The sequence below is a fragment of the Cimex lectularius genome, unplaced genomic scaffold (assembly GCF_000648675.2).
Source record: "Cimex lectularius strain Harlan isolate CLEC.00 unplaced genomic scaffold, Clec_2.1 scaffold143, whole genome shotgun sequence".
Lineage (NCBI taxonomy): Eukaryota > Metazoa > Arthropoda > Insecta > Hemiptera > Cimicidae > Cimex > Cimex lectularius.
Genome location: NW_019392714.1, coordinates 183098 through 209486, shown reverse-complemented (window position 1 = coordinate 209486; position 26389 = coordinate 183098). Strand labels below are relative to the sequence as shown.

The 26389-nt window shown below is 32.2% G+C and overlaps 3 protein-coding genes and 1 long non-coding RNA gene across 6 annotated transcripts; 1 reads left to right on the top strand and 3 right to left on the bottom strand.

The window, feature by feature from the left end:
- Nucleotides 1-50: 50 nt before the first annotated feature.
- On the bottom strand, nt 51-2349 carry LOC106672811 (arginine-hydroxylase NDUFAF5, mitochondrial). Its single transcript, XM_014404531.2, has 3 exons — nt 1743-2349; nt 439-623; nt 51-378 (listed from the first exon to the last, which is right to left on the bottom strand). Exons 1-3 carry the CDS (start codon nt 2309-2311, stop codon nt 125-127), a joined length of 1008 nt encoding a protein of 335 aa, XP_014260017.1. The 5' UTR covers nt 2312-2349; the 3' UTR covers nt 51-124.
- Nucleotides 2350-2381: 32 nt separating this feature from the next.
- Nucleotides 2382-4365, bottom strand: LOC106672812 (probable tRNA(His) guanylyltransferase). The gene is made up of 2 exons (XM_014404532.2): nt 3754-4365; nt 2382-2731 (listed from the first exon to the last, which is right to left on the bottom strand). The coding sequence occupies exons 1-2, from the start codon at nt 4273-4275 to the stop codon at nt 2447-2449; spliced, it is 807 nt and encodes a 268-aa protein (XP_014260018.1). The 5' UTR covers nt 4276-4365; the 3' UTR covers nt 2382-2446.
- A 504-nt stretch (nt 4366-4869) lies between these two features.
- On the top strand, nt 4870-26068 carry LOC106672805 (putative ATP-dependent RNA helicase TDRD12). 3 transcript variants are annotated; one of them, XM_024226473.1, is made up of 28 exons: nt 4870-5033; nt 11537-11730; nt 12567-12811; nt 12892-13097; nt 14244-14323; nt 14396-16386; nt 16454-16577; nt 16658-16828; nt 16907-17053; nt 17377-17526; nt 17600-17843; nt 18290-18433; nt 19269-19459; nt 19519-19647; nt 19708-19853; nt 19926-20111; nt 20177-20345; nt 20401-20589; nt 20667-20868; nt 20929-21070; nt 21129-21239; nt 22191-22332; nt 22447-22569; nt 22878-23336; nt 24781-25121; nt 25184-25308; nt 25368-25490; nt 25591-26068. In XM_024226473.1, exons 2-28 carry the CDS (start codon nt 11545-11547, stop codon nt 25758-25760), a joined length of 6636 nt encoding a protein of 2211 aa, XP_024082241.1. In that variant the 5' UTR covers nt 4870-5033; nt 11537-11544; the 3' UTR covers nt 25761-26068. The 3 variants fall into 3 exon arrangements, with proteins under 3 accessions (XP_024082241.1, XP_014260003.2, XP_024082240.1); XM_014404517.2 differs by lacking the exon at nt 4870-5033 and adding an exon at nt 7714-7832; XM_024226472.1 differs by lacking the exon at nt 4870-5033 and adding an exon at nt 7796-7951.
- On the bottom strand, nt 23535-24143 carry LOC112126750. The gene is made up of 2 exons (XR_002910197.1): nt 23995-24143; nt 23535-23859 (listed from the first exon to the last, which is right to left on the bottom strand). It is a non-coding gene; the product is annotated as an uncharacterized LOC112126750 (long non-coding RNA).
- Nucleotides 26069-26389: the final 321 nt, after the last annotated feature.

Sequence of the window (26389 nt, the reverse complement as noted above, 5' to 3'; positions counted from 1 at the left end):
AATGATAACTATTATTATAAAAAGTAGTGTGGCAGAATACATAAAATGAATAACATACAAATTAAATTAATTTATTTCATTAACAAAAAATTAAAAATAAGGTATCTATACATGAAACAATTGTCTATGAAGAAGTAGGCTTTGACTTTGTATTTATAACATGTTCTAATTGTTTCAAAGAATGTGTTGCAGATCCCCTCTGGGCTGGCTGAGGCTGTGATGGATCGGGTTTCCAGCCGAGAAAATACAAGATTTGAAATGTCGCAGGAACTTTTTCATCCGAGCCGTACAACTGTCTGTAAATTGCTGAAGCGGCCACCATGACATCTCGGTTAAGGTGTTGACTTCTTGACCATGAACAATTATTTTCCCCCATGCCTAAATGTACAAGGATAATATTGAGTCATGGTAAAAAAGGTATTATATTCGGTCGAGTACCTTTTAAATCCCACATGAGTTCAAACATCGACGGATATGAGACTACGATTTCATCCGCGTCTATAGTGAGCATTGTGAACCCGGCTTGACTCAACAGTCCACCGATATCTCTTACATCTGTGAAAGGGGAAATATGTGGCGATATACCACCCAATCTTTCAACTTCTGCCAATTGAAGGGAAGATCTGAAATAAAAACAGATACAAGTTGAGACTTTTGATAGCATTTAATTTGTAAGAAATAAATTTTAATTATGAATGTGGCATATAATTATGCTATCAATGGAAACATTGAGCGACATAGTTTAGATATATCAGTTTTAAGATATATCAAATTGTTTTAATAAAATAAATGCTTTTAAATAATAAAAATATGGTTCATAAGATGTTATTTTTGTTTAAATAGGTTGTTATTAATTTTTTTATCTTATTACCCACTCTTCCACAGAGTTGGATGTTTCCATCTGCATTGTCTAATTGACCATATTAATTTTTTTCATCAACCCATTGATTAATGATTATTCAGAAATTGTGAGATGCAGTCTGGTGTGATGTAGGTTTCAGAAAAACATTTTCTTTATCGTGCCACGTTTCAACTTTATTGAGATCATCTTCAGGGCTCAAAGAGTTGTGTTTTCTACGTAATTGTGCCATTGCTGCGTGTTGTGTTGAGAGTGCCGATTAATTGACCATTGATTAATATAATAAGTAAAGCAGTAATCACTTCACTAACAGATCGTCGTGGCCATTTTCATAAGTTCCTAAAAATTGAATTCTGATTGCACAACATTTGAAAAATGACAGTGGTAAAATGCGAAAGGGGAGTTGGTGTCCGAGTAGATAGAAGTCATGATAGCTCAAATGATAGAGCAACGGTGTAATGAGCCGAAAGTCATGGGTTTGAATCTAGCATAATTAATATGGTCAAATATGATCACTAAACATATATGTACTACATTTTATGTTGTGTAATAATTTGAATTGATATTTTTTATTATCATTGTTGACGGTATTTGTTTATTATACCATGTTGAAGTTTGAATTGATGTTTCCAATAATAACTTATATATAAGTATGCTCCAAAATCAATAAATTGTTTAAATAAAATAATTTATTAGTTATTAACCCAACTCTGCAGATGGGCACAACCCATGCTATTTGAGATTTAAGTTATTGTGCATTTAGGATTTTTTTTTTTTAATAAGAAAATGTTTCTTTTGTAATGTAATAATAGTCAACACTTTTCTATTCTATTCTAGTTATACTTGTGCTGTACAAACAATTCATGTAAACTAAGTTTGATACCTCAATTCGTATAATGTGTCTCCGCCAAAAACACAACCAATGAAAGCTCCATCGGGCTTCAAGCATTTCATGATTTGGCTGAAAGTACCAGGGAGATTGTTGACCCAATGGAGAGAGAGGCTGCTGAGGAACATGTCTACGGAGTCCGCCTCGAAAGGCAGACGCTCCTCGTCGACGACGAGCTTCTCGACGTTGACACCCTCTTCTGGAAGTGCAGCCTCGTCCAAAATGGGCTCGCATCTATCGCACATGACCAACGTCTCGACGCAATCGGCCAAAATATTCTTGGACACGCTTCCACGACCGCATCCCAAGTCCACGACCTTGCCGAACTTTCGTTTGATGTCGAAGACCCTGTCCGCCAGGCGGTATCCGACCTCGTCTTTTAAGTACTGGTATATTTGAGGATTTTCGAGTTTAGACGCACGCCACTTCTGGAGAAGCTTGGCGTCCCGGTCGAACACGTTCATTATCACATTTTGACAGCACCCTTGTGAAAAAGTTAACGTCCGTTTAAATGTAATCGTTAAATGTTTAAATTTATTTACACATAAACAAGAATTCAACATAACGATGTAAGGATTTAAAATAAGAATCCGAGGTTACAGTATTGTTACCGTCATAATCATAACTGGAAGGTTAAGAAAGGTAAATCGTTTTATTGTTCTTCCAGTTGAACAAATGCACTTCTTTCTCATAACGTTTTACTTAGAAAAACACAACAAATCGTCTTTATACTCAATCAAGGGGATGGCGTTTGAATTTAAAATTTCATCGTTTTCTTGCCAGAATTTATCTTTAATTATATCACAGTGGAGTGGAACTATCACCGCTTTGGGTTTCGTCTCGTTGGGAAAAACTACGGATTTCCTGACGAGTGTGGTCCCTTTACGAAACATTTCCGGTTCCTTGTTGTAGTTGAGATTGAATTCCTGAAAGAGCAGCTCGTTCTTTTCGCTCGACACAGTACCACTTAATTTGTTCTGCGCCTGTAGACAAAAAAAAAAAAAACTTTATACTATTGATTTTAAATTTAAATCAGTTATTATAAGTTGTTTTAAAGAAAATATTAAATTTTAAAATCAATTAAAGCCCAGAACGTTGTTCTGACAGAATAAATTCGCAGCCCTAATAGTTATTGTTTGCTTTTTCTAAGAAAATTAAACGCACCCTTACTTTGATTACCATCCTATTAGTACTCTTCCACCTCTGTGTAAATATTTGAGAAGATTTTATCTAAACAAATATCCTTATTGACTCCCATGCCTTTATATCCTATTTCAATCTGGCTTCAGAAAATTTTGTAGTTTTGAGACAGTCCTCAAATTCTCAGATGAAATACGCCTAGGCATTGATGATAACAAGTGGACTACTATTGTTATATTTGAATTTTTTAATGTATTCAGCCCGTAAATCATAATTTTCTTATATGAAAACTGACAAAACTGTTTGGCTTTTTTTCTACTGCTACTAATTTAATTTCCACTTATCTGTCTGCAAAAATTAAAGAGAGTTAAAGCTTCAAATTGTATATCTTCTCTCTCAATTTTAGTTGGTGTACCGAAAGGTGCTATTCTTGAACCTTTCCTCTTTTCCATGTTTCTAAATAATCTTCCATTTCTCACAATTTTCTTTTTATGCTGATGATTCTCAACTTGAATTATACATCTAACTTTCGAATATCTCTGAAAGTTCGACAAAAATGATTACTTCAACTGACAAGTACCATTTTCAATAACTTGATCCGCTGCGGTATGCTGGATTGGTGACATTCAAACCTTGAAAAATTTGATGGTTTAAATAATCAAAAATTGGCAATGCTGGCCCAAGGAATTTACGAGGTAAAATTACTGAACCGTAGAAAGTTTACCACATTTCACGTGTGTCCCAAATGGATTACTATCTGTAGAGGCTCTTGACAAAAGAATAAGGCAAATTTTTCACTCATACACAAAAAGAATCAAAAAGGCAAGGGTAGGGTAATCGAATATTTTAAGGGCATAGTATATACCTCTTCACGAGAAAGTCCTTTTATTAGGACAAGAGACCAAAAGCAGGTATTGTACAAGTTGTTCACGTGCACGTCCGCTTGCCTCCAGCTCATGTAATCTCTGAGATTTTCGACAGTCGGATAAAGTACGATCCTTGCGTCGAAGGAAGGCGCGTATAGAAGTTTTTTTTCCGGGAACTCCAGAGGCCAGAAGAAGACGTAAGACGAGGAGAAGAGGCTGGTGACCAGGGACAGAATTTTCTCGCTCCTTCTACTGTATATGTCGGTGTTTTTCTTGAAAACGAAACTGTACTCGTCGCTGTGCCCGAACGCGACGACGACGTCCCTGAACTCGTTCATGACTCTCGCCGCCGCTCGCGACATCAGCGTCAGACCTCGGGCGTCGTTCGGCTTCCTGAATCCGTGTTTGTCCGTGAATTTGTGAAAGCCCTTTCCGTCAATTCGGACGACGATCCAACAATTTTGCAAACATTTCGTTTCGACTTCGAAATCGCGCACGTACTCAAATTTGCTTTTGGCCATCTCTTCTACCTTTTATAACACTAACGCTTTACTTATCTTTTAAAATGAACTATTAAATACTCGAATGAAACAAAATTAGTACTCCTACCACGCGTCAAATAAGGAACATCCAGTCCTTATATAACATAAATGAAATTTTCATAATATATAACAGTTGACACGTGAATCATCACAGCCGTAACCTACTCAGTACTTAGTTCTTGTCACCAGTAAAGTTTAAATTTAAAAACAATCGATATAGATATCGATTTCTATCGATTGTTGTCTACTACCAGATTTAATATATTTTTTAATTAGAAATCTTACGAATTATATATTTATTTTAATTAATAATACTGATTTAATTGACATGATGTTATACACATAGTGCAAGTTTTGAGTGTTGAAAAAAATTCTGGAGTTTATCACATCATATAACAAAAAAGTACAATATAAATAAATTAATTAACTCTGTATTAAAGTTATATCATTTTCATTTTAATAAAATATTTTCTGTATACCGATATTACATTATTTTACCCGTTATTTAAAACATTCAAGAAACGAATAATAAATATCCGGCCGTGGAAGACATCGGAGATCGTCACGGTTAAATGTATGAAGTGTGGGCCCGTTATTGCCTTTAAATTATGGTTCTGTTTTTTAATTTTCTTTGACAAGTCTGATTAAACGTAATAAATATTGTAGATTTCTTAACTACATGAACGATGGATTGGTAACTCCTTGTGAACGAAACCCAACACTATTTGGACGTTAAGGTATTTCGGTCGACTATTTTTTGTTTTTAATTTCTGTGGTGCCTGGTAATTTAAAGACATCTGGTTAAATAAACCCAATCAGATCTACTGTGAATGGACCCCAGTTTTATGAACTTACCATTGAAAGTCTTTCCTAAGTGCTTCTTGGCTAATTTCTTTATAAGTTAACTTTCCAAAATGGCGGTACTGTTTTCACAGATATTGGTTTGGTAAAAAAGTACTGTCGTTTTTCAATTATAGCATTAATTAGCTCAATATTTACATTTTTGTCTAAATTGTTTTCGTTTACAACGCTTTTTTAATCCCTGTATTGAAAGGTTGGGATTACAGCTGATTTAAATGGCCCCTGTAATCTCTAATCAAATTTGTTTTTCTCTGTACCACTTCACTAATTTAATTAGGCGTCGCTTTCCAAAGTTGTAGTAATGTTTCCATTACCTACTTGTTAACTACATTTTGTCAACGGTCTCTTCAATATGAAATTTCGACTATACTACTTCAGCCTATTCATCGCCATTATTAAAAATGGTTCTGGTAGAACATTGCAAGTTTGACAGCTATAGTATTTCCTTAAATCTCATCCTGTCCTGGCACATTGACAACGTTTATGTTAGGTTCACATTATATTGGGTTGTCCGGAAAATAATGCAGGATTTTAAGTTTTCATTAAAAAAAATCTATATAAAATATTCTGTTTACGTTTACAGGATTACNAATTATTTTGATTAAAGAACATTGCTTTAAAGTAACTAGTTTCTTTTTTTTTGTTTAATACCAAAATCCTGCATTATTTTCCGGACAACCCAATAACATTTCCCAGGTTGTTGAAGATGAAATGTATATTAATTCATCAGGGTATGTGATTTTTGCTCACTTCTTCACGTTCAAGAATAATCTACCAAGCATATAAACATTAGTTTTTAGCAAAAAATACGTTTGAAACCATGTATTAAAAACATAATTATGCCAATTTGAAGGTATATTACGATTGTTTTGCCGTGATGATGATCTCAGTCGATACCTTGGTTGTAACAATTGAATTTGTTTTTTCATTCGGGCAATACTGAGATCCAGATTATTCGAGAGCAAAAAATTGGTTACATCTAACACTTCAAACCGAAATTTCCTGTTCACCGTGCTCATTTACAAGAGTTCATTTGAAGTTCAAGGGGATGTATTATAAGTTTTTGTTCTATGTATATACTGTATACAGGGTCATTTTAACTTCTGTCCCCTCTTATATTTTTTTATTAAGGTGTTTTTGTGAAAAACCCTAAAACAAGCAAATTTTTACTTTTTGTCTAGTATCTTACAAACGAAAAAGTTTTATTCTATCCTCCCAACCTTCATAATGGGATACGGATAGGAACTTAATATTTTAAATAGCAAGATTCATCAGTATAAATTTTTTGAAAGGTTTTTTGACGCTGAATTCAACGGTGCAATCAGTTTTTAATTTGGTGCAACCATTCACAAGTTATTCACAAAAACCTTTTTCTGAACACGATTTTTTTGAACAAAATATTCTTTAAACAAGAGCCAATTTATTTATTTATCATTTTAATTGATAGTAAATTACTTGTGGTACTGAAAAAAAATAAAAAAAATAAAAAATTGGCACTCTTAATCTAGCTCATTAAAAGGCTCTTCAGCCTGATGCAGACTTTGGTTCCACAAATACATACAAACTTAAAGAAATTCATGTTTGTCAAATTCATGGTTATCAAGCAAATAGTTTGAGTTTTTATATAATAATATGTATAAAAAATTGTTTCTCTGCCTGTCAGTCCATCTGTCTATCTGTTTGTTGTCTGTTCGTCTATCTATCTACTTACCTCCCTTTCTATCTATCTATATGTCTATATATCTACCTATCTATACATCTTGCTATCTATCTATTCACCTACCTACCCACCTCTTTATCTATCTATCTGCCTACTTGACTTCTATCTGTCTATCAACCTACCTACCTACATACCTATCTACACCAACATTCATGAAGAAAAGCAGCAAGGGTAGGCTTGCTTTTAAGTTTTTTACTAAAATTGAAAAATGCGCTAAAGCTAAATGTTTGCTTCCTGCTCACTACTCATTCCAAATGCTCATGGGACATGGAAATTTCAAAGTTTCGAATTTTTTATCACTGAATTATTTATATGATTTGTCTTGTACATTCTATTTTATTATTTATTTATTGTATATGCACAGAACACAAGCACAAATAGTTTTAATGCGGGGCTATCGTCCTTTACATTGTAAAGGGAACACGAGCAAAGAGGGTACCTATTTTGGATTTAATAGTTTTAAAGAAGGAAAAACCCTAAATGTCCTCTAGCCTCCCCTTTAACTAGGTGAGGCATGAGGAAAGAGTTAGGCTAATTACCAACTATTGTCTTGATAACTAAATTTTTGTAAATAATACCCTATGTTAAAGTTGGTTGGTGGATGGGAAGGAAAAAATCGAAACTACAAAAACCATTAAAACAGAGGAAAAGCTTAAACACACCACATACAATGTCTATCTTAAAGATTTGAACACTATATAATGCCTTTTAATTATAAAAGTATTAATAATTAATTTATAATGCATTTTAATTATAAAAAAGATTTAAATAATGTTTAAAAGCGAAATAAGTTGTTCTTTTGCTTTAGCTGTTGTAAAAAAGAGGCAAGCTGTGTATTAAAGTTTGCGTCAGGTTAAAATGAGTTATATCTATGACCTCATGAGTCCCCCTCTTTGTTTATCAACCCGCCGGTTTCTCTTCAAACAATTCTATGTAGCTGCATGGGTTTATTTTGGTAATATTTGTCAATAACTTAAATATAATATATTGTAAAGTTAGTTACCTCAGTTTAAATGTTTCAACGTGTGACTTAAATATAGTTGATATATTAGAGTTTAAAACTGTCATTCGTAGGTAAGCCTAAACAAAAATCTACCCTTTTTACTTGGTAAACAAGTCTTTTTTGTTGTTGATTAGCGATTTATTTAAAAATACGACAGTATACGTTAAACCGTAAATGGATACACATTTTGATTTTATCTCAGTACTAAATTGGTATTTTCATTGATGACCAAAACACTTGTTATTTCAACACAAACGCCAGACTTAAAAATGTTTCCTCACTTTATCACTATGCATATATAATTTCTCTTATTAGCAAGTAAGTTAAAAGGTATGTCGACTATTTGATATTGATGTACATAGTGAAATCATCCATCCAAGGCCAACATTTTACAGATTGTATATAAGGGAACCTTAACCCTCAAATGATACGGTACAGGTCGGATCTGACCCAGCGGTTCATTTTACCTGTTCCCTACCATTCCCTTTCATTGGTGGTGGTCAAGTCAGCCAGAAACCCTACCTTCCAGGGGTGTGACATCTAGTGTAGTGATGATGTCGGATAAGTGAATATATCTTCCTAATTCCAGTTTTCCCTTGAGGTATTTTTATTTTAGGCCGCTTCCGACCTGAGCATACCAATGTTCCTAACATCGCTAATGACTTCTTTTTCGCGTCATGAACAGTGTATTGAAGGTGTTTTGACTGTGATGAGGAGGATGAATGCTCCAAGTCTGATGTAGAAGGAACAGATGATAGTTTCGATTAGGGAAGGATGAGGAAACAGTCTGGACAGATAAGTTTTCCGCTCAATATATTCACAAACCTCTTCTTAAAATGTGATTACTCACCTGTTGAACCTAAAGAGAATGCACGGGACAAAAAGAAACATTATTTTTCACTTTTTGTCACTAATGAAATGATAGGAAACATTGTTTGTCATACTCATAAAGAAATAGAGAACTCAATGCTCAAGTACAATAAACCACTTTATTTATTACCTACATTGTTGGCATCCCTATATGGTATATCAAGACAACAAAATATTTTCTAAAAATAATTAAAAGGTTTTATTTTTGTAAGATATTATCAGTAAATGCTATTTTACAATAAAAATGAACTTATATCTACCAAAAACCTCATCAAAAAGAGGTAGGGTCGGATCTGACCTGACCGTACGATGTATTCATCTCAAACCACTAAACCATTTGAGCATTAACATTTTCATCACCTTATAATTTTTTTTAGCATTTCAGCATTATTACATATAAAAATTTGAAAGAGGGCAAGGTTTCATTTAACCGCTCTCTATTTTTTTAAGGCATGAAGCCTGAAAATTATGACAATTTTAAGCATTCATAGAATAGTTAAGGCTTGGTTTTGATGTTCAATCGAGTATAAAAAAAACATTTGTTTAAGCATATGAAAATTATTTAAGTGAATTAAGTTAGGAATAAAAGGAATTAAAAGAAAATTTTAATTCATAGGTTGTTACAAAAGTCTTTGTTTAGAAAAGCAATTATATCCAATCATTAATCCTCCTTTGATAGTTAAAAGGATATTTTTTATTTATTTATTTTTTTTTTTTCAGTTATCCGGATGTTCATCGTCAGACATAAAATCTGCAAGTACATTTTTCAATGTAAATTGTAGACTTCACTTATTAATGTTAACTTAAAAAAAAAAATTATGTTGGAAAACCTTTTGTAATTTTATTGTACTTGACAAGCATTTAAAAGCTCAAAATCTGGATAACTGGAGGTCAAAAAATAAATAAAAAAAGTATAACTATCATTTTTGACTGTTAAGTTGATATACTATCCACCTGTATATTTGTATCTATTTGCATTAATTTGTAGTTTTAAACTAGTGGTAATCACATGTCAGTAGTACTTCAATGATTGTGATATTGCCATTGTGCAAGGTATGACGTAAAATATGCAATAAAAACAGTTCCGTGAGAGAAGCTTTTATATTTCAAGAGCACTGTTGATAGGTGGCCCTCGACCCATAGAAGAAGGGTCATCTTCACTCGATTAAGAATAAGGCATGATAGGTTGGAATTTATTTGTTACTTTTGGGCTGAAATTCGAGTATATGTAAAAAAGCATGTAGAGAAAGGTCGTTTGATTCCCCCCTCCTGTAGCAGTTCCTTGGCTCTGTATAGAGTTTGGGGTGGTTAGGGATGTAGGAATGCAATCCAATATGAAAATTGTTCAAAGCGATTAACTGGGTCCCTTATTCTTACTCTTGGAGGAAGAAGGGAAGTTATATAGTAGTGATATTGTTGTGTGTTGGGAGTGAATGTATTTATTAGCATAATTTGAAATGGTCAGTGGTAGAATATTCCTATATTGCAAATGAATATACCTCATTTAGGGTAGTTACATATTATGTGAAAAAGAATGATGGAGGAATATCGAGTATAACACCACCTTAACTGAGTCAGTGATATTTAAATTAGAAAGAATGTGTTTAAGTGTGAGGGTGAATGGGTCTGGATTTAGGAACTGGTTAGGTTGGGGATTGGGTTGATAGCCCCTGTACCCCAACAGAAATGACTGAAGTCTAACCCCTGGACTGCCTACACCCAGGGTGGGTGATTCTCGAGGCCTACCAGTAATGTTTTGTGAAATACAAAAGCTAGAATTGCTGGTGAACTGCAAGAAGTGTATCAGTAATCAGCAATCCTTATTTATGTAATTGTGTTCGTTGAGACATCATTGTTAATGAAACTCCATTTTTCTCAGTTGATATAACCAGAATTCGTTAATGGAAGTATCAATTTCTTGACTAACTCTCTAATTAACCCTGGAATCGTACTGGTAATTTTGAGTTTCTAAAAAATATATCCGAAACACTAGTCAGTGGGTCTGCTAATGTAGCTAATTTGATCTTGTTCCAAATGGCTTAAAAAATCTAAAATAATATATTTTTGATAGTATGTGTTGGTTTGTGAGTTGATAAACCGGCACTTACTGACTACTCTCTACTAACTCGTTTCTTGTGTTTAAGCATCAACAAAAATGGCTCCTAGCGAGTGGCCTGGTGCTGGTTTAATATGTAACAAATTACTATTGAGTTTTAAATGACAAATTGTCTACTTTTGTAACCTGGTTTCTATAGTGCTTCACATCGTTAACATTTGACACAGGCAGATTTCATAGAAGTTTCTTGTCCCACCCTGCTTATTCCCCAACATTGTGCAATCTGGCTGTGCTGTTTTTAATAATTGGCATATTTTGTTAAAGGATAGCAAAACTCATGGTTTTAAACCTTTGATATGAAGTTTTAAAAGAAAAATAATCTGTTTTGATCAATTAGGTACAGCTGAGTAAAACTCCTGTACATCATTCGTATTTGAGACAAGGAAAATTGTAGAATGTAAGAAGTCTGTATCTAGCCATACCTCGCTTACATATTTGACATTTTTTCAATTTGTAGTACTGTTTTTTGATCATGGCTGAGGATCATGTCTTAATTCAAACCAAAAGTTTTAATTTTTTTTTTTCAAAATCAGCAGAACCCCAGAGGTTTATATAATAACTAATTACCAATTTTGTGTTATGATGAAGGGCTTTAATGATAATTAATTAACTAATATCTGATTTAAAAAATTGATCAATCACTCTTTAATTTCTGCAAACTCTCTTGTAGTTATTAAAATGGACTCTCATGAACTACAAGATGGTAAAGTTGAAATTCTTGATGTAGTCAACCCAGGTTTATATTGGATTAAATGTCCTTATTGTTTACCAATAAGCACAATAAGCAGTTTTTTAAACGAACACATTAATAAAGAAGTCTTAAAAGGAGTGTCTAGGACATGTTTCTCACCTAAAGTGAACGAAGTAAGTCTTTCTTAGAAATGGTGGTTTTTTTATTTTTTTCTCCCTCTTGACGTTTGTGTTATGCAAATGCTTTTTATTTTTATTATTCTTTAAGCTGAATAACTGCTTTTTGCTTCTTTAACAGTAAAAATTATTTTTTTATTGCTAAAACCATTTTAATTATTCTTTATTTTCATTTTTAAAAAAAGGCGTTTCAGTTTATTTTTTATGGTTTGGGGCTTTTATTTTTTTAATTATATTTTTATTTCTTTGTGTGGTGTTTAGTGACCATTAATTAATGATTATTTGGAAATTGTGAAATGTGGTCTGGTGTGACATAGGTTTTAGAAAACATTTTCTCTATCGTGCCAATGTTTCAATCTTTTTGAGATTATCTTCAGAGCTCAAAGTGTTTTTTTCCTGTGTAGATGTGTCATTCTTCACTCTCAACACTACACACAAGAATGATAAAGAAAATGCTTTTCTAAAACCTACATCACACCAGACCGCTTTTCTGATTTCCAAATAATTTTTATTTATTTATTTATATTTTTTGACCAGAGAAACTTCCATTGTGGTGGTTGCTAAAACATGCTTGAATGTTAATGCTTGTGACTCAACATGTGTAGCCAATGCATGATAAAATAGAAAAAATGCAATATTTGAACCAATTTTTTGTGATTTGCATAATTAAAGAACTCTTACTACTGCAATATTGTTTGTTTACATTTCAATAAGGATTGCTTTACCATGCTTGGACTCACTTGGTCTGTAATATTTAAGCATTATTATTGGAATAATAATTTATGACATTTGCTGCATAAGTTGTAATTCTATTTATACTTATATTATTTTAGAGGGTCATTTTTGAAGACTTAGATGGAACGTTGTACAGAGGCATTATAAGGAAACACGAATCTCCCAAATATTATGTTAGGTTGATTGATGCATGTAAAGAAGTAAAAGTACAAAACACATTGTTATACCCAAGTACAATCATAACATACAATAGTTTAGAAAAACAAGCGCATTTAGTGGGTGTTTTTGGTTTAATTCCTTTTGAAATTTCCGATCAACATTGTATAACATATTCCTTCATTGAGTAAGTACTGTTATTTTTATTTAAAAAAACATCCTCATTGTATGTTGTTATTCCATTATTATGTTTCTTCTCTTTTCAAGGAATTTAAGAAGATGGAACAGTTTCAATCCTGAGATAAACGATATATTGGATAGTTATAAAAACGTGACGGTATTTAAAATAAAATGCTATATTGATGATATTCCTTATGGAAAATTTAAACTTTTTGATGGAACAAAAGTTTACAGTTTGTCTAAAGTGATCGTAGACAAAAATATCGGCGTAGAGTCAACAGATTTTCCCAAAGGTAATTTCCCAATGGTGAAACATTTTGTTTAGATCTAAGAAGTGAGGACCTGTAGTTTGCTCACATACGATCACTGTCTGTCAGATGTGTTGCCGCATTTTACTGTCTTCAATGTTGATCAGTTATTTAATCATCTGTGTTTTCAATTTGGGGTGAAATAGACTTAATTATGGTGTTTTTAATGTTGTTCTGGTATGTAGTGCTTATCAATATTTGTATGTTCATACTTTTTCAGACAGAAAAAATTCAAAACACATCTGATAGAAAATAAGTCAACCAAGGTGATTCAAGATGAAAAACAAATTAACAGTCAACAGGCGACTGTGGTTAGTGTGCTTGACCCCGAGGTTGTGGATTGATTCCCCCCCCAATTTTCTTTAATACTCCCCTTCCCCTAAAAATAATTGGTGTTTTAGTTCACACACAAAAAAATTGTTGATTATAAGATTTTTACAACCAAATTAAATTAATAAAAAGAATTTGAATAATATAACTACTAATTTCACTAATTTCGAGGTCCGCTCGGCCAATTAATATATTACAATTAATTAAGGTTTTTAGTTGAGATAAAAAACTCTATGGCACGAGCGGGGTTCAAACCCACGATCTTCGGCTAGATACGCCGCTGCTCTACCACTTGAGCTATCGTGACCTCGAGCCACCCGGACACCAACTTCCCATCTCAACCCCACCTTTTGAGTTTTCCCTCCTTTTTTGGCAAAAAATGAGATGGGAAGTTGGTGTCTGGGTGGCTCGAGGTCACGATAGCTCAAGTGGTTGAGCAGCAGCGTATCTAGCCGAAGATCGTGGGTTCAAATCCCGTTCGTGCCATTGACATTTTTATCTCAACTAAAAACCTTAATTAATTGTAATAACTACTAATGGATTCTAGTTTTAAAAGTCATCAGTTTGTGTTTTTTCCCCTTTAATTTATTTTATGATCTTTCGTTTTTGTTGCCCTTTTTCATTTATTTTTTTAAAATTATTATTTTTCTAATTTATTGTTCTTTGGCTAATTTTTTAGAAGGAAATTAATTGGATCATAAAAAATAATTAAATCTCATTTTTTATTTAATTATCCATCTTCTAAAAAATTGGCCTTAGAACAATAATACAACAAGAAACAATTATTTGATTTATTTTTAGATATTATTGGAACACAATTTACTGAATTAATAGCTGAAAAATCCAAGATTAAGCAGCCTGTTGATGTTACAGTGCAAAAGGTAAATTATGTTCATTCAACTATTCATGACAAAGCAAATACAGTTATAAAATATTTTATACGTATATTACAGGAAACAAGAGCATCTGTTAAAAAGAAACCAAAATTTAAAGTAAGCCCACAGAGGAATTTAATTATTACAGCATTAGCTAATGGTATTGTCCTAGATTCTACACTACTAACAGAAGGTGCTAAAAATATTTCTGTTGCTCCATTAGAAAATTTTTATAAATCTTTGATAAAATCATCCAAATTGACCAGAAATCAGCCAGATAAACTGTCAGGGTCATGTAATAAAACATCTAATAATCAAGAAATAATAGAGATTTCAACATTTTCTTCTTGGAAGAATATCACAAAAGAAGTAATGAGTGATAATAGTAATGTCAAAATGAATGATGGGGATGAGGAAAGGAAACTTCAAGTTAATATAGTTAATGCAGCCGCCACTTGCAATGAACAAGAAAATTCTGAAGAAAAAATTAAATATTTATCAAATCCACGTGAACCCCTCGAGCCAAAGGTTGGTTGTGGCAGAGGGAAACTTTTGAAACAGTTGTTTAAGTCACACCACCAAAAACCAGAAGACAACAAATTCCCGTCCGAGAATAAATCACATGATCAGTCATCGGTAAACTCGAATGCTGATGAATCCAACAAAAAAGAAATTCATTGCGTGATGGAGCAGCCTTCATTAAATGCTGATGAGCATTTTAATTCCAAAAAAGATTTAGATTTGGCACCACAAGTTCCTTTAAATCAACCACAAAAATCAGATTGTATAAAATCAAATCTTGATAACAACATTGCAACACAAAACATCAATTCACAACATTCTAATCAGATAGATTACTATAATTCTGGTTCACGACACAAAAAAGGAACTATGAGTGTTTCAAGGAAGGTTGAACACACAGAAAATGTAAAAAAAAGCAATAAAAAGAAAGGACCTCCTAAAATTACAATTTCTGTTCCTCAAGACACTTCTTATCAGTCTGCCCAAATATGTGAGAAGGCACAGCCATTACGTGAAGTTTTTATTGACAATGATCCTTACAAACAAGTAGATCTGCCTAGCAAAATGAAGAGTAAAGAATACGTTACTTCTTCTGACTCAAAAGAGGATTTATGTAAAACATTTCCAAAACTAGATGACTCTGAATCATCCAACTCCTGTAAAACAGACAGTTTTGAAACTTGTGTACCTGATACTGAGAAGAACCTTACAGAATTAAAAGTCTATCGTAAGGGTGCTGGTAGAGCTGCAATATTTAAAGCGTTGGTTTCTCAAACTTCACTCTTAGGCAGGGCCTCCAAGCATATGGATGATAACGTAAAAGCTTGTCACCAATTTTCAGATGCTGAATCTGACGAATTATTACAGCCAGAAAAAAACATTCAAAAATCTACTCAAAGAGTATTAAATAAGTCAGAACTACCAGATTCTGTTTCATTTAAAAATCAAGCTAAAAATAATGCAAATGATAAAGAAGAAATTTCACAGAGTTCAGAATTGCCACACCATAAAATACAGGGTGCAGCTTCTCTTAGTAAGAAACTAGGAAGAGGAAAATTGTTGTCTTTTCCATCTCAGTTGGCTACCACTTCAACTCCACTTCCATCTATTTCTTCAGACACAGATTGCAGAGAATCGTTAGACATTTCTTCTATTCAACAAGCCAGTAGCACAGAAATTTCTGACATTGAGAGAATGACTGAGCAAAAAAGAACAATAAACCTGTTAAAACCAAATGCGTACAACAAACAGACAAATTCAAATGAAAATTTGAAAGGTATCATTGACCTTTCAAAGGATTTGAACGGAACAGAAGAACAAACTAATTTATTAGATTCAAGTGATGACGATTTTTTCAACCCTGATTTGAATAAAAACAATTTAAGCCTTGATAAATCTTCTTCAACATTGTCCGAATCAGCCGAAGAAAAGTTATCTGTCTTTCCTGAATATGTTAAGGAAGAATTATCTTCTTCTTTTGGAACTAGTTCTAGTGAAGCAGAAAATGAGAAACCTAAAATTACCGAGCTAGAAGAAAAATATAAGGAGTAAGTTTTTTGTTTTATATAACATAAAATTTAAACGGACTGACTATAAATTTATTATTGTTTTTAGTACATTTCACATTGGAGAGAATTTAGAGAGAATGAAAGGAATAGGCGGGATTCTCCATGGCAATACACAAACCAAATTGGCACCATCACTTCAAGCCATCCCATTAAATAAACTAATAATGGCTGTTAGTTTAGTTTTCATCTATTAAAAGTCTATGAATACATATCTCTCTTGTCTATATATATTTTTTTTTCATTTTTTCAGAATTTGAGTTTCAGGAGGGTTACCGACTTGACAAGATGCCAAATTTTCTCAATACCGGTTCTGCTGGAAAACAGAAATTTTGTTCTTGTCGGTCCACCTAAAACAAAGAAAACAACCTGTTATCTATTGCCTCTTTTAACGCTTTTACTGAATGAGGAGTATTACTCAATGGTTTACTATCTTAATTACTATTAAAATCATAATGTCTCGTATTTTATGTATTTATAATATTTACTATAATGTTTTAAGTTGAAAGACGGCAATGGTCCAAAAGGTGTAATCATCGTTCCGACTGCTCAAAGAGTTAGATATGTAGCAAGCCTTTCTTCTTCATTTTGTGGAGCTAGGATTAACATTATAACTACACATGGAGGTGGTTTAGAATTAGAAAGAAAGGTACAGTGATTCCCTTTTGTGAATTTTTATGCAAACACGTTCTATTAAATGTATACATACACATAACTGAAAATTAACTGACAATGAGTAAGATTTTGTATAGGGGAACCAAAATAAAGAACATATACAAAGGGCAAATAGAAATAAAATAATATAAACATTTTTCATTTTCAAATGTTAAATGAGCTGCCAGTGTGATAGAAAATAAACTAAAACAGATTTATTTGCCTTGTAACAGGATTTTGTACAAAATGCTTGCTTGGTCCATTTCTTTATACATATATTTTTTTAATCATATAATTTAATAATATTTTTATTTGTAGGATGAATTAATAAATGGCTGTGATCTACTTATTACTACTCCAAGATGCTGGTTGAGGCTATTGAATCAACCGCATGTAACTAACATAAGGCGTTTGTGCCATATTGTTTTTGACTCTGTTGATACATTATTTGATCTATTTCTTGATGAGGTACAATAATCATTCTATTTATTTATTTTTTAAATTAGATTTTTGTCTAATTATCTTTTGGTTTTTCTTGTAGTTAAGGGAGATTTATATCAAAATCGCTAGTCTGGAAAAATATAGAAAACAATTTAACATAAAATACGGCATTCAGATGGTATTTATTGCCGAAAGTTGGAGCAAAATTTTAGAAGAAATCACTTTGTCCAAAATAAAAAATCCTGTACTCTGTATTACAGCACATTTAGAAGCGGCACTTTATGCGAGAATAAAGCCAACGTTGGTTATATTAAAGAAAGGAAACAAACTTAAAAAATTTCTAAGTAATCATTTCTTTAAAATTTTGAGAAGTTTATTTTTAATTAAAAATTGTAGTTGTAAAACTTGCTTTATCGCACTTTTTTGCCCTGATGTTTAGAATTATAAGAAAATAAAAATTACTAAGTATGAATTTAAATGTGTAGTATTAAAATGTTTTTCTAAATCTACATCACACTAGATCGCATCTCATGATCTCTATGAATTTAAAATTTAAAGTGTTCTTTTATTAAAAGCTCCTTAGATAAATGTATTTTACTTACATGTATAATACTTACTGTATTGTTTCTTGGCCAAAAATTTCAGGAGGTGAAGTTTGGCCTAGAAAACAACTTAATTAGTATTATCCATAATGAAAAATAAGGAGTGTAAAAAAAAAAGAAAAAAGACCATATTTACAAGACATAAATATTAAATTTGAAGTAGTAATGAAAATTGTATTTTATTGCAGAATTAATCAGTGATAATAATCTTGTGAGAACAGTTGTGGTTTGTAAAGATGCTAGTGAGGTGAAAAATGTCCGGCCATCTCTTTGCAATTACAGAGGAAATGTGTTAGTTGCACATGAAGATATGCATCATTCAATCTTACAAGGTATTTTATTAAAGTCTACTCTCAATAAGTTGAAATTCAAGGGACTGGGCAAAATTGGTCGACTTTTCAAGGTTGCTGAGTTATGCAGTAAGAAAAAGTAAATAATGTACATTGTGAGATTTTTTGAGGAACATAATTCTCACCTCACAGAAAACCATTTTGAACCCTTAACAGTACAGACATAAAACTACTCCATGACAAAGAAAAAGACAAAAATGATTGTGTACATAAAATCTTGGAAATATACAAACATACTTGTTTTTTTAATGGCCTGATGATCAATGCATATTAGCCAATGGGGATGATTATTATGCGTATTCCTATTGGGGGAGGGGATCGTGAAAAAAGGCCAGAGACGACAGTGGGAATCGAACCCACGAGTGCTGGGTCTATGAGCCGAGAGTCTCTCACACTAACCACTCGGCTACCACGGTCCCCCAAACAAGACACTTTTAACACTAAAAATATTACTAAAATTATACAATTTAAAAAGAAATGGACTGATAGTAACCATCTGGAAGTTGGGAGGGATCCCAAATTTTTTCTGGCCACTCTTAATTTTTCTCATTTCTCCACGTAGCGAATTAACTTCACTTGATTTTGCTTAGTTTGACTTATTGAGGGGATGGCACTCATGAGTTTGACTTCTAGTGATGAAAGTCATCTCACAGTCTTATTTTTCTTTGTTATTTAAGCATTTGACATACTGAGGTAATATTTATCATATTATATAATGTATGGGACCAGGAATTTATTCAACAACTAGAAATTTGACTTATAAAGAGTTGACTATATACATTTTTAACGCACTTTGACCTTTTTTTTTAACCAACAGATATTCGTAACTCATGGATTTCACACATGGAAGGAACAATGCTTCTTTGCTCAGATGCTGTAGTTGCTGATCTCTGCATAACAAACGCACAATGGCTGATTAACTACTCTATATCAGAAAGTAAATCTGTTTTCAGTGAACGCTTTTCTGTGATTAAGGAACATTTCTACGATCGTATCAAGAACCCACAGGTATCAAATTCATCATGTGTGTGTAATGTTTATATTAAATATTTATTTCTCTTATGCAGGCTGGAGTTCCAAACTGTAAAGTCCACATATTTCTAGAAGATGGAAACGAAACACAATTCCCCGACATAATTAAGTTCATTGAAAGAATTAACGCTAAGATACCAGATCATTTCAAAACTTCAGTGAAAGTAGGTTCAAAGGATGAATAAATTCATTAAGTTCTTTAAAATAATTTTTGTTTTTTATAGATGATAGAGGAAGCAAAAGAGAAAAGCAAGCATGATGAGGCATTCTGTGATCGTATGTTACAATTTGGTCGCTGTTGGAAGCGAGATACTTGTAAAAAACGTCATATTATTAATGTACACAAGGATAAACATAGTTTGATACCTAGGTAGTTATCACTGCTAGCTTCAATTTTGTTTACTCTTGTTAGTTAAAAATAATAATATCTTCTTTGTTATAGTAAAGGATATTTAAAGATGAAAATTCTTCGGGTTCATGATGCGACACATTTCTCGGTGCGGATTTTAGCGCACACCTCTGATATGAATATTACTGATATATCTGAAGTTCATTGGGACAGCTTTCCATCTAGTTATGGTGTCATTTGTTTACAGATGACACAATATTTCAAAAATAGAGAAAATAGGTTATTATTATTCAAAATAAATTATGTATATTTAACTTTTTTCTTTAATTATGAAACATTTTAAGGCGTCTGCATGGAAGGCCAAAAGTAGGAGATTATGTAGCTATTCAGAAAGAAGCTGATATATTATTTTTAAGGGGAGAAGTATTAGAAATAACAGCAAGAGGGCCCAGGTTAGATCCTGTAGAGGTTCTTTTGGTACTTATTGATGAAGGGCTTAAGACAAAAATGAAGGTTGTTTTTATCTGTTTTTGTTACCGACGGAAGAGTAGAAAATTTCTTGTTTTAGGTTGATGAACTTTATGAATTGCCGACATTTCTTCATGAACCACCTCCCCAAGCAGTCGATGTTTTCTTGGGCAACCTCCGTCCAGTTGATTTGGACAATGCTTGGAGTTATGCTGCGACAAAAGTCGTCGAAAGGAGCATAAACGAAGCAGATGAAAAGAGCAACTCTAACTCTTTTTACATGGGAAAGGTAAATTAATTTAAATTTAATAAGGATTTCTTTTTTTTTTTTAATTTTAATCGAAATGGTGCAAATTCTATGTTTAGATTAACTTGGTTATTGGGAGAAATATCATAATGGAAAGCATCTGCTGTTATGTACAGTTGAACATTTCAAAATGCTACATTGTACAACTTTCCTTAAGGCAGCATATGTTGAAATCTGGATTTGCTCTTGATTCACCTAATCATATTAAAGTCTTGACGAATCTTTGTATTGCAGCTAATCTAATTGATCCACCAAAAGAATGTAATTTTTTATTAATTATTTTTATTCCTCCTATCTCTAATCCAATATTTTTTTATGCAGTGAAACAGAGAGAAGCGGTAAAATTGAGTTTGAATAAAACTGTTTGGGCACATTTGCCAAAGGACAGTTTGATTCAAGTCATCCTTTCGATAGCAGAAAATCCATCGTTGTTCTTTGTGACACAAGTTCAATTAAATGATAGGTAAGATATTGCGATTGTTAATTTACAAAAAAAAAAAATAAAATTGTTTAAATTATAGGCTTATTAACCTTAATAAAGATTTGAAAAAATCACTCGATGAAAGACAGAGGCGTTTACCTATTGTAGAAATCGGAAGCTTGTGTGCTGTTAAAAATCCTGGTGATAATGAGTAAGTGACATGCTCTTAAATATTAAATAAAATATGTCAATGTATTAATTACTTAATTATAAATATTGTTTAATGTTTTGTAAATGCGTACCAAAGCTTTATGTGTTTATCACTAAGCAATAAGAGAACATTTGGCCTACAAATTTAATTACTTTTTATGTGGGGGAAGAAGGTTCCAAAAATGCAATAAACCAGGGTGATAGTATTCATAAAATGTTATTGTTACACTGCCCCGTCTTAATATTAATATAACAGAAAGTCAAATAACCAAGGCAAGTCAGCCATATTATAACTCTGTGGATGAGCTAGTTTTCTAAGAGGTCTTACCCCAAACGATGTATACCATGCCAGTTTTTCCACATCCTTCAGCTTCTTGCAGTTTCCTGGATCCTCGACAGTCGACTATTCAGTAATGCGTAGTCATTAATCATCCCCTTCTATACTGGTTTCCCAACCATGGCAGGGTGGAAAGGAAAAGCAAACATCATTGGGCCAGATGGTCAACTTCCTTCTTGCAAGGTTTGGCTACAACTGGTAATTCTCAGGAGTTTCTATTACACAGCCTCCTGGTCCCTTGTTGAACTTCTGGCAAAGAGTGTACAACGCTCACCTGGCTAATGTGACCTCAAATTCCAGAGTCTGACTGCTTGATGAACTGTTATTAAATAACTTTGCGACTTTCGTTATTTAGTGGACAGACTATTCATTTGTCGCTTTTATATGACGTTTGTGGGAAATGTGTTTTTACCTTACAGTGATGAGCGCCATGTCAACGCCTAAATCGTTGTGGCCACCAATGCCCCTTGATTTATGTCCTTGTTTCCAACATATGTTTGACATTTCTTACACCTATTTTTAATTTATAATAACAACTATTCCTAACAGTTTAAAAAAACAAGTTTAATATTATTGTTATTATTATTATTATTTATTCATTCAATAATTTTTAAGATGGAATAGAGCCACAGTTTTAAATGTTTGTGAAAATTCAGAAGTTGAGGTCTTCTTTGTTGATTATGGAGATAGAGTTATTGTGAATGTTGATCAGCTTTTTACTCTTCCTGATGAATTAGTCACGAGACTACCATTTCAAGTAAGTTTTTTAAATATTAATTTCCTAAAGCTTCATAAACAAATAATTTGAGGGAAGTTTTTCCCCTTTTTAATAATTTTTTCTTCTTCTTTTTTTAAATATTTATGTCTTTAGGCTGTTGAATGTGGATTATGTGGAATTATCCCTTTGAAGTCTCAATTTTGGTGCAATGAAGCTACAGAATCTTTGCATGTTATGACAGAAAGTGATGCCTACAAAAAAGTGCTTTACCTCAAGGTAAATAAGAAATTTTTAAAAAATATATTTTTTACATGGAACTATCTTGTAAACTAAATAACTTTAGTGTATACATTTGAATTGGATTGTAGTAGGAAGCTGTAGTGCTATGGCATTTTCCCTACACTCTTTTGTAATATGTAATCATGTAAATAAAAGTTCATTCTTAACGTACATGTAAAGATTGATAAAATGAATGAAAAATGTATTACAGATGAATTACAAAAGTCTTAAGAGATGAATTGTAAAATATGAAGTTTAATTTTAGCTTAAATAATAAAATAAACACTTTGCCAATGATTTTCTAGGTTTGTGAGATCAAGTTAAAAGCTGATATTACAGGAGGACGACACTATGATGTTATAATTGTCGATACAGACTCAAATCCGGATTTTGATCGCTATATCAATGTCAATATGGTGTACAAAGGATATGCTAATTGGAATTTCGAGACGAAACATTATCTTGATAATGCTCCAAAAGAGTTTGAAGCGATAGCAAAGCGTGATACAAGTGCCAACACCCAAGATCTGCAGTATGAGGCCGATGATGAAGAAGATGAAGACTGGGACAAGAGCTGCACCAACAAACAAATCAGCCTATTCAACGGAAGTTACGCAGATGTTGATTCAAGTCTGGCATGTCCAAGTGACACTAGCAATAGTCAAAGCCAAAATGATGTTATAGACGTGGGAAATTTTGAGTTGGTTGGAGTCGATTCATTGGTTAATTCTTATATGAAAAAATTTGGATTTGATACAAATACTGTAAGTACCAAATTAAATCTTATATTAATAAGTCTATCCTTATTTTTTCATAATTATTCAGAAATCGTGAGATGAGGTCTGGTGTGATGTAGGTTTTAGAAAACCTTTTTCTTTACCTGCCCTTATTTTTTCATTTTATAATTTAAGTATACATATATCTAATACAGAAGAAAATGGTAATCAAATACAACAGTCAAATGAAATGTATGGATACTTTATTTACACAATTTAATGATAATGATCTGCTTGTACGACATTATTTCATAAATTTATGATAAATTATATTAAAAAATAAAATTATATCCCCTATTCTGGATATTTGAAGTTCCCATATTGTGAAGACTATAATTCACATCAAGAAGCATCCAGGCTGGATTTGTCAATCATTTAAAATTACAGGGCTGATTGTAGGAACTTTCTACTAAACAAAAACAATTTGACCGCTGGTTCTATCAATCATTTGATTCAGACAGATCTGGTAGTAGAACTGTATGCCTGTGGTCTGGATCTGAATAACCAGGATCTGTAAATATAACATGTTAACCTTACTGCAGACACCTGATCTGATCTTCAATGAGATGTCAGCTCAAATCCTTGCTGGATCCAACAGTGTTATCAGACTGTTGAATAGGCAATGTTAAATTTACCGTTACATTACCTTATCTGACAGTGGGTCTGTCGTCTGATTTATTCAGCAGTTTATTAATGTCTATGCTGCAATTTTTGCTAATATGACTCAGCCTTTTATAATTCCCAGTCTTTATTTTAATTGTAATTCCCCCCCCCCCTTAGACAAGTTGGCTGCGTCCTTGTGTTAATCTATGGCGGAACCCAATTTGTCATGTACAATAGCTCTCTGGTGCTTAACAGTAATGTCAACTTTTTTAATAAATTAATTACATTTATCTAATTGATATTATATGACAAGAGTTGTATACCCTGTAGCGTTAAGTAATGAAGTAGGCAACCGTAAAAAGTTCAATTTGGATATGTAGTTGAATAAAAGTAATTTCAACTTTCTACAATAATTTTTCCTTTATTTTATGTAATCATTCAAAATGGGTAAAAAAATAATTAAAATAGCCAAACACATACACAGAAAAGCAAATTATTGGTTTTCACAGAATAAATAAAAAATTCACTTCTAGTTGAAAGAAAATTGAAACGACTGTAACCGTTGATATTTTTGCCGTTTCTGAGGCAGCCCTAGGAATTTCAAACAAATTGTGTAGCAGGTAAAGTGGAGACAGTTTAAAAGTATAAATGGGAGGATGCAGACCTTGCCTCCACCACACACAGTAGCATAGTTGGCCTAACTAGTTTAACACATATGTTGTGTCTTGTGCAATCAATGTGTTAAAAGGAATTTCTAGTTGTTATAAGGACATTTATTGTATTAAAACAAACACATATAATTTTTTTTAAATTAATCTTTCTGATTTAGGCCACTAAATCTCCATTACCTGCACTGTTACCAAAGCAAAGCAGCTGTACAGACGTCGAATCAGAGGACCAACAAAATAATACAGACCACTTTGAAGTTACAAAATCCCCTCATCCAGAAATAGATGAAATATTAGAATCAGACGTTTCAGTCGATTTTGGTGAAGATGATGATGATTTGAATGGAGAAGAAGATGAAATTCCACATGTGGAAACAGTAACACGTATCCTTACACCGAATGTATATTGGAGGCAAAACCCCAATCACGTCTGGATCAAGATTTTAATACCTGATGTCAAGTTGTATAAGCTGTTCTACACATACTCTTATTTAATTTTTCTGTAAGTGTCTGTGCTTTGAGATTACAAGTGTAAAAAAAAATGTATTCATTGTTTGTTTCCAGAGCTTTTGTCAACGGAAAAATATACTGGCTAGATATAAATTTTTTTGGTCCTACAGTATCAGAAGGCTTTTCATATAAACTGACCGGGCAGTATGTAGAAGTGAAACTCGAAAAGACTTTAAAAGGTAATTATACAATTTGGAAATTGTTCCTTTATTGAAAAACAACAATGAAAATTTTATAGGTCATGAATGGTTTCGCTTGACTTATTCAAAAGCAAAAGCTCATCACATAAAACTAGATCCGAGTTCAAAACAACCACTAGATCCATTTGAAGAATCTTACGTTGATGCATTTCTTAAAATTGGTACGTTTTATCTTTGTATCTTTTATTAAATTTACTAATTTACATATTAAGTACAAATAAATGTCCTAAGCTAATAATTATTAATATTTTTTTTTTTTAGGAGAAGAAAGGCAAAAATTAACTGTAAATTCATCACACGAGTCACGTGAAAACATTTCTAGAAATGCATTTGCATATCCTGATCGTAATAGTGAGACTGAATCAGATACTGGTTCAGATTTACATGAATTTGATCCTATTCCCAATGATCCTTTTGACCCACTTTGCTAAGGCATTTATGAAGAAATTTTAGACAATTTTAAGACTGAAATTTTTTATTTCTTTTTTAACTTGCACTTTAAAAGACACCATTTGAATATTGTGATAATTGTAAAATTTGATAAAATAAAACTATTTTTACCTAAAGATATAATTTGATAGTCAATATTGTAATATGTTTAATTTAAAAACTTTTATTGTTTTGTTAAATAATTTTTTTTTACACACTATTACTCTTTGTTAAAATCATCTGAATTTATTGACATTAAATAATAATTTTCCTATCAAGAGTGGGTATCGATTAACATTTGTGAAAAAAAAAATTTTATAAATTTTTGTATTTTGTTATCACACTGTTCAAATAAGATTTTATGTTTAAAACAAATATTTTTATTGTAGTTTATATAAAAATATATTGCTTTTTTTTTGTTTACTTATGTATTTCTATGAACCTGTGACTTCTACATATGTACACAATGGTGTATTGAAAATTATTTTCATTTTGATGAAATTAGGTTTAATAGTTGAAGAGGATTAAAAATTAGGTTTAGTAATTTAGAAAATATAGTACATACAAAATAAGAAAATCTATTTTATACAATAATCATTCCTGTTACAACACAATTTTGAACTAACAAAAT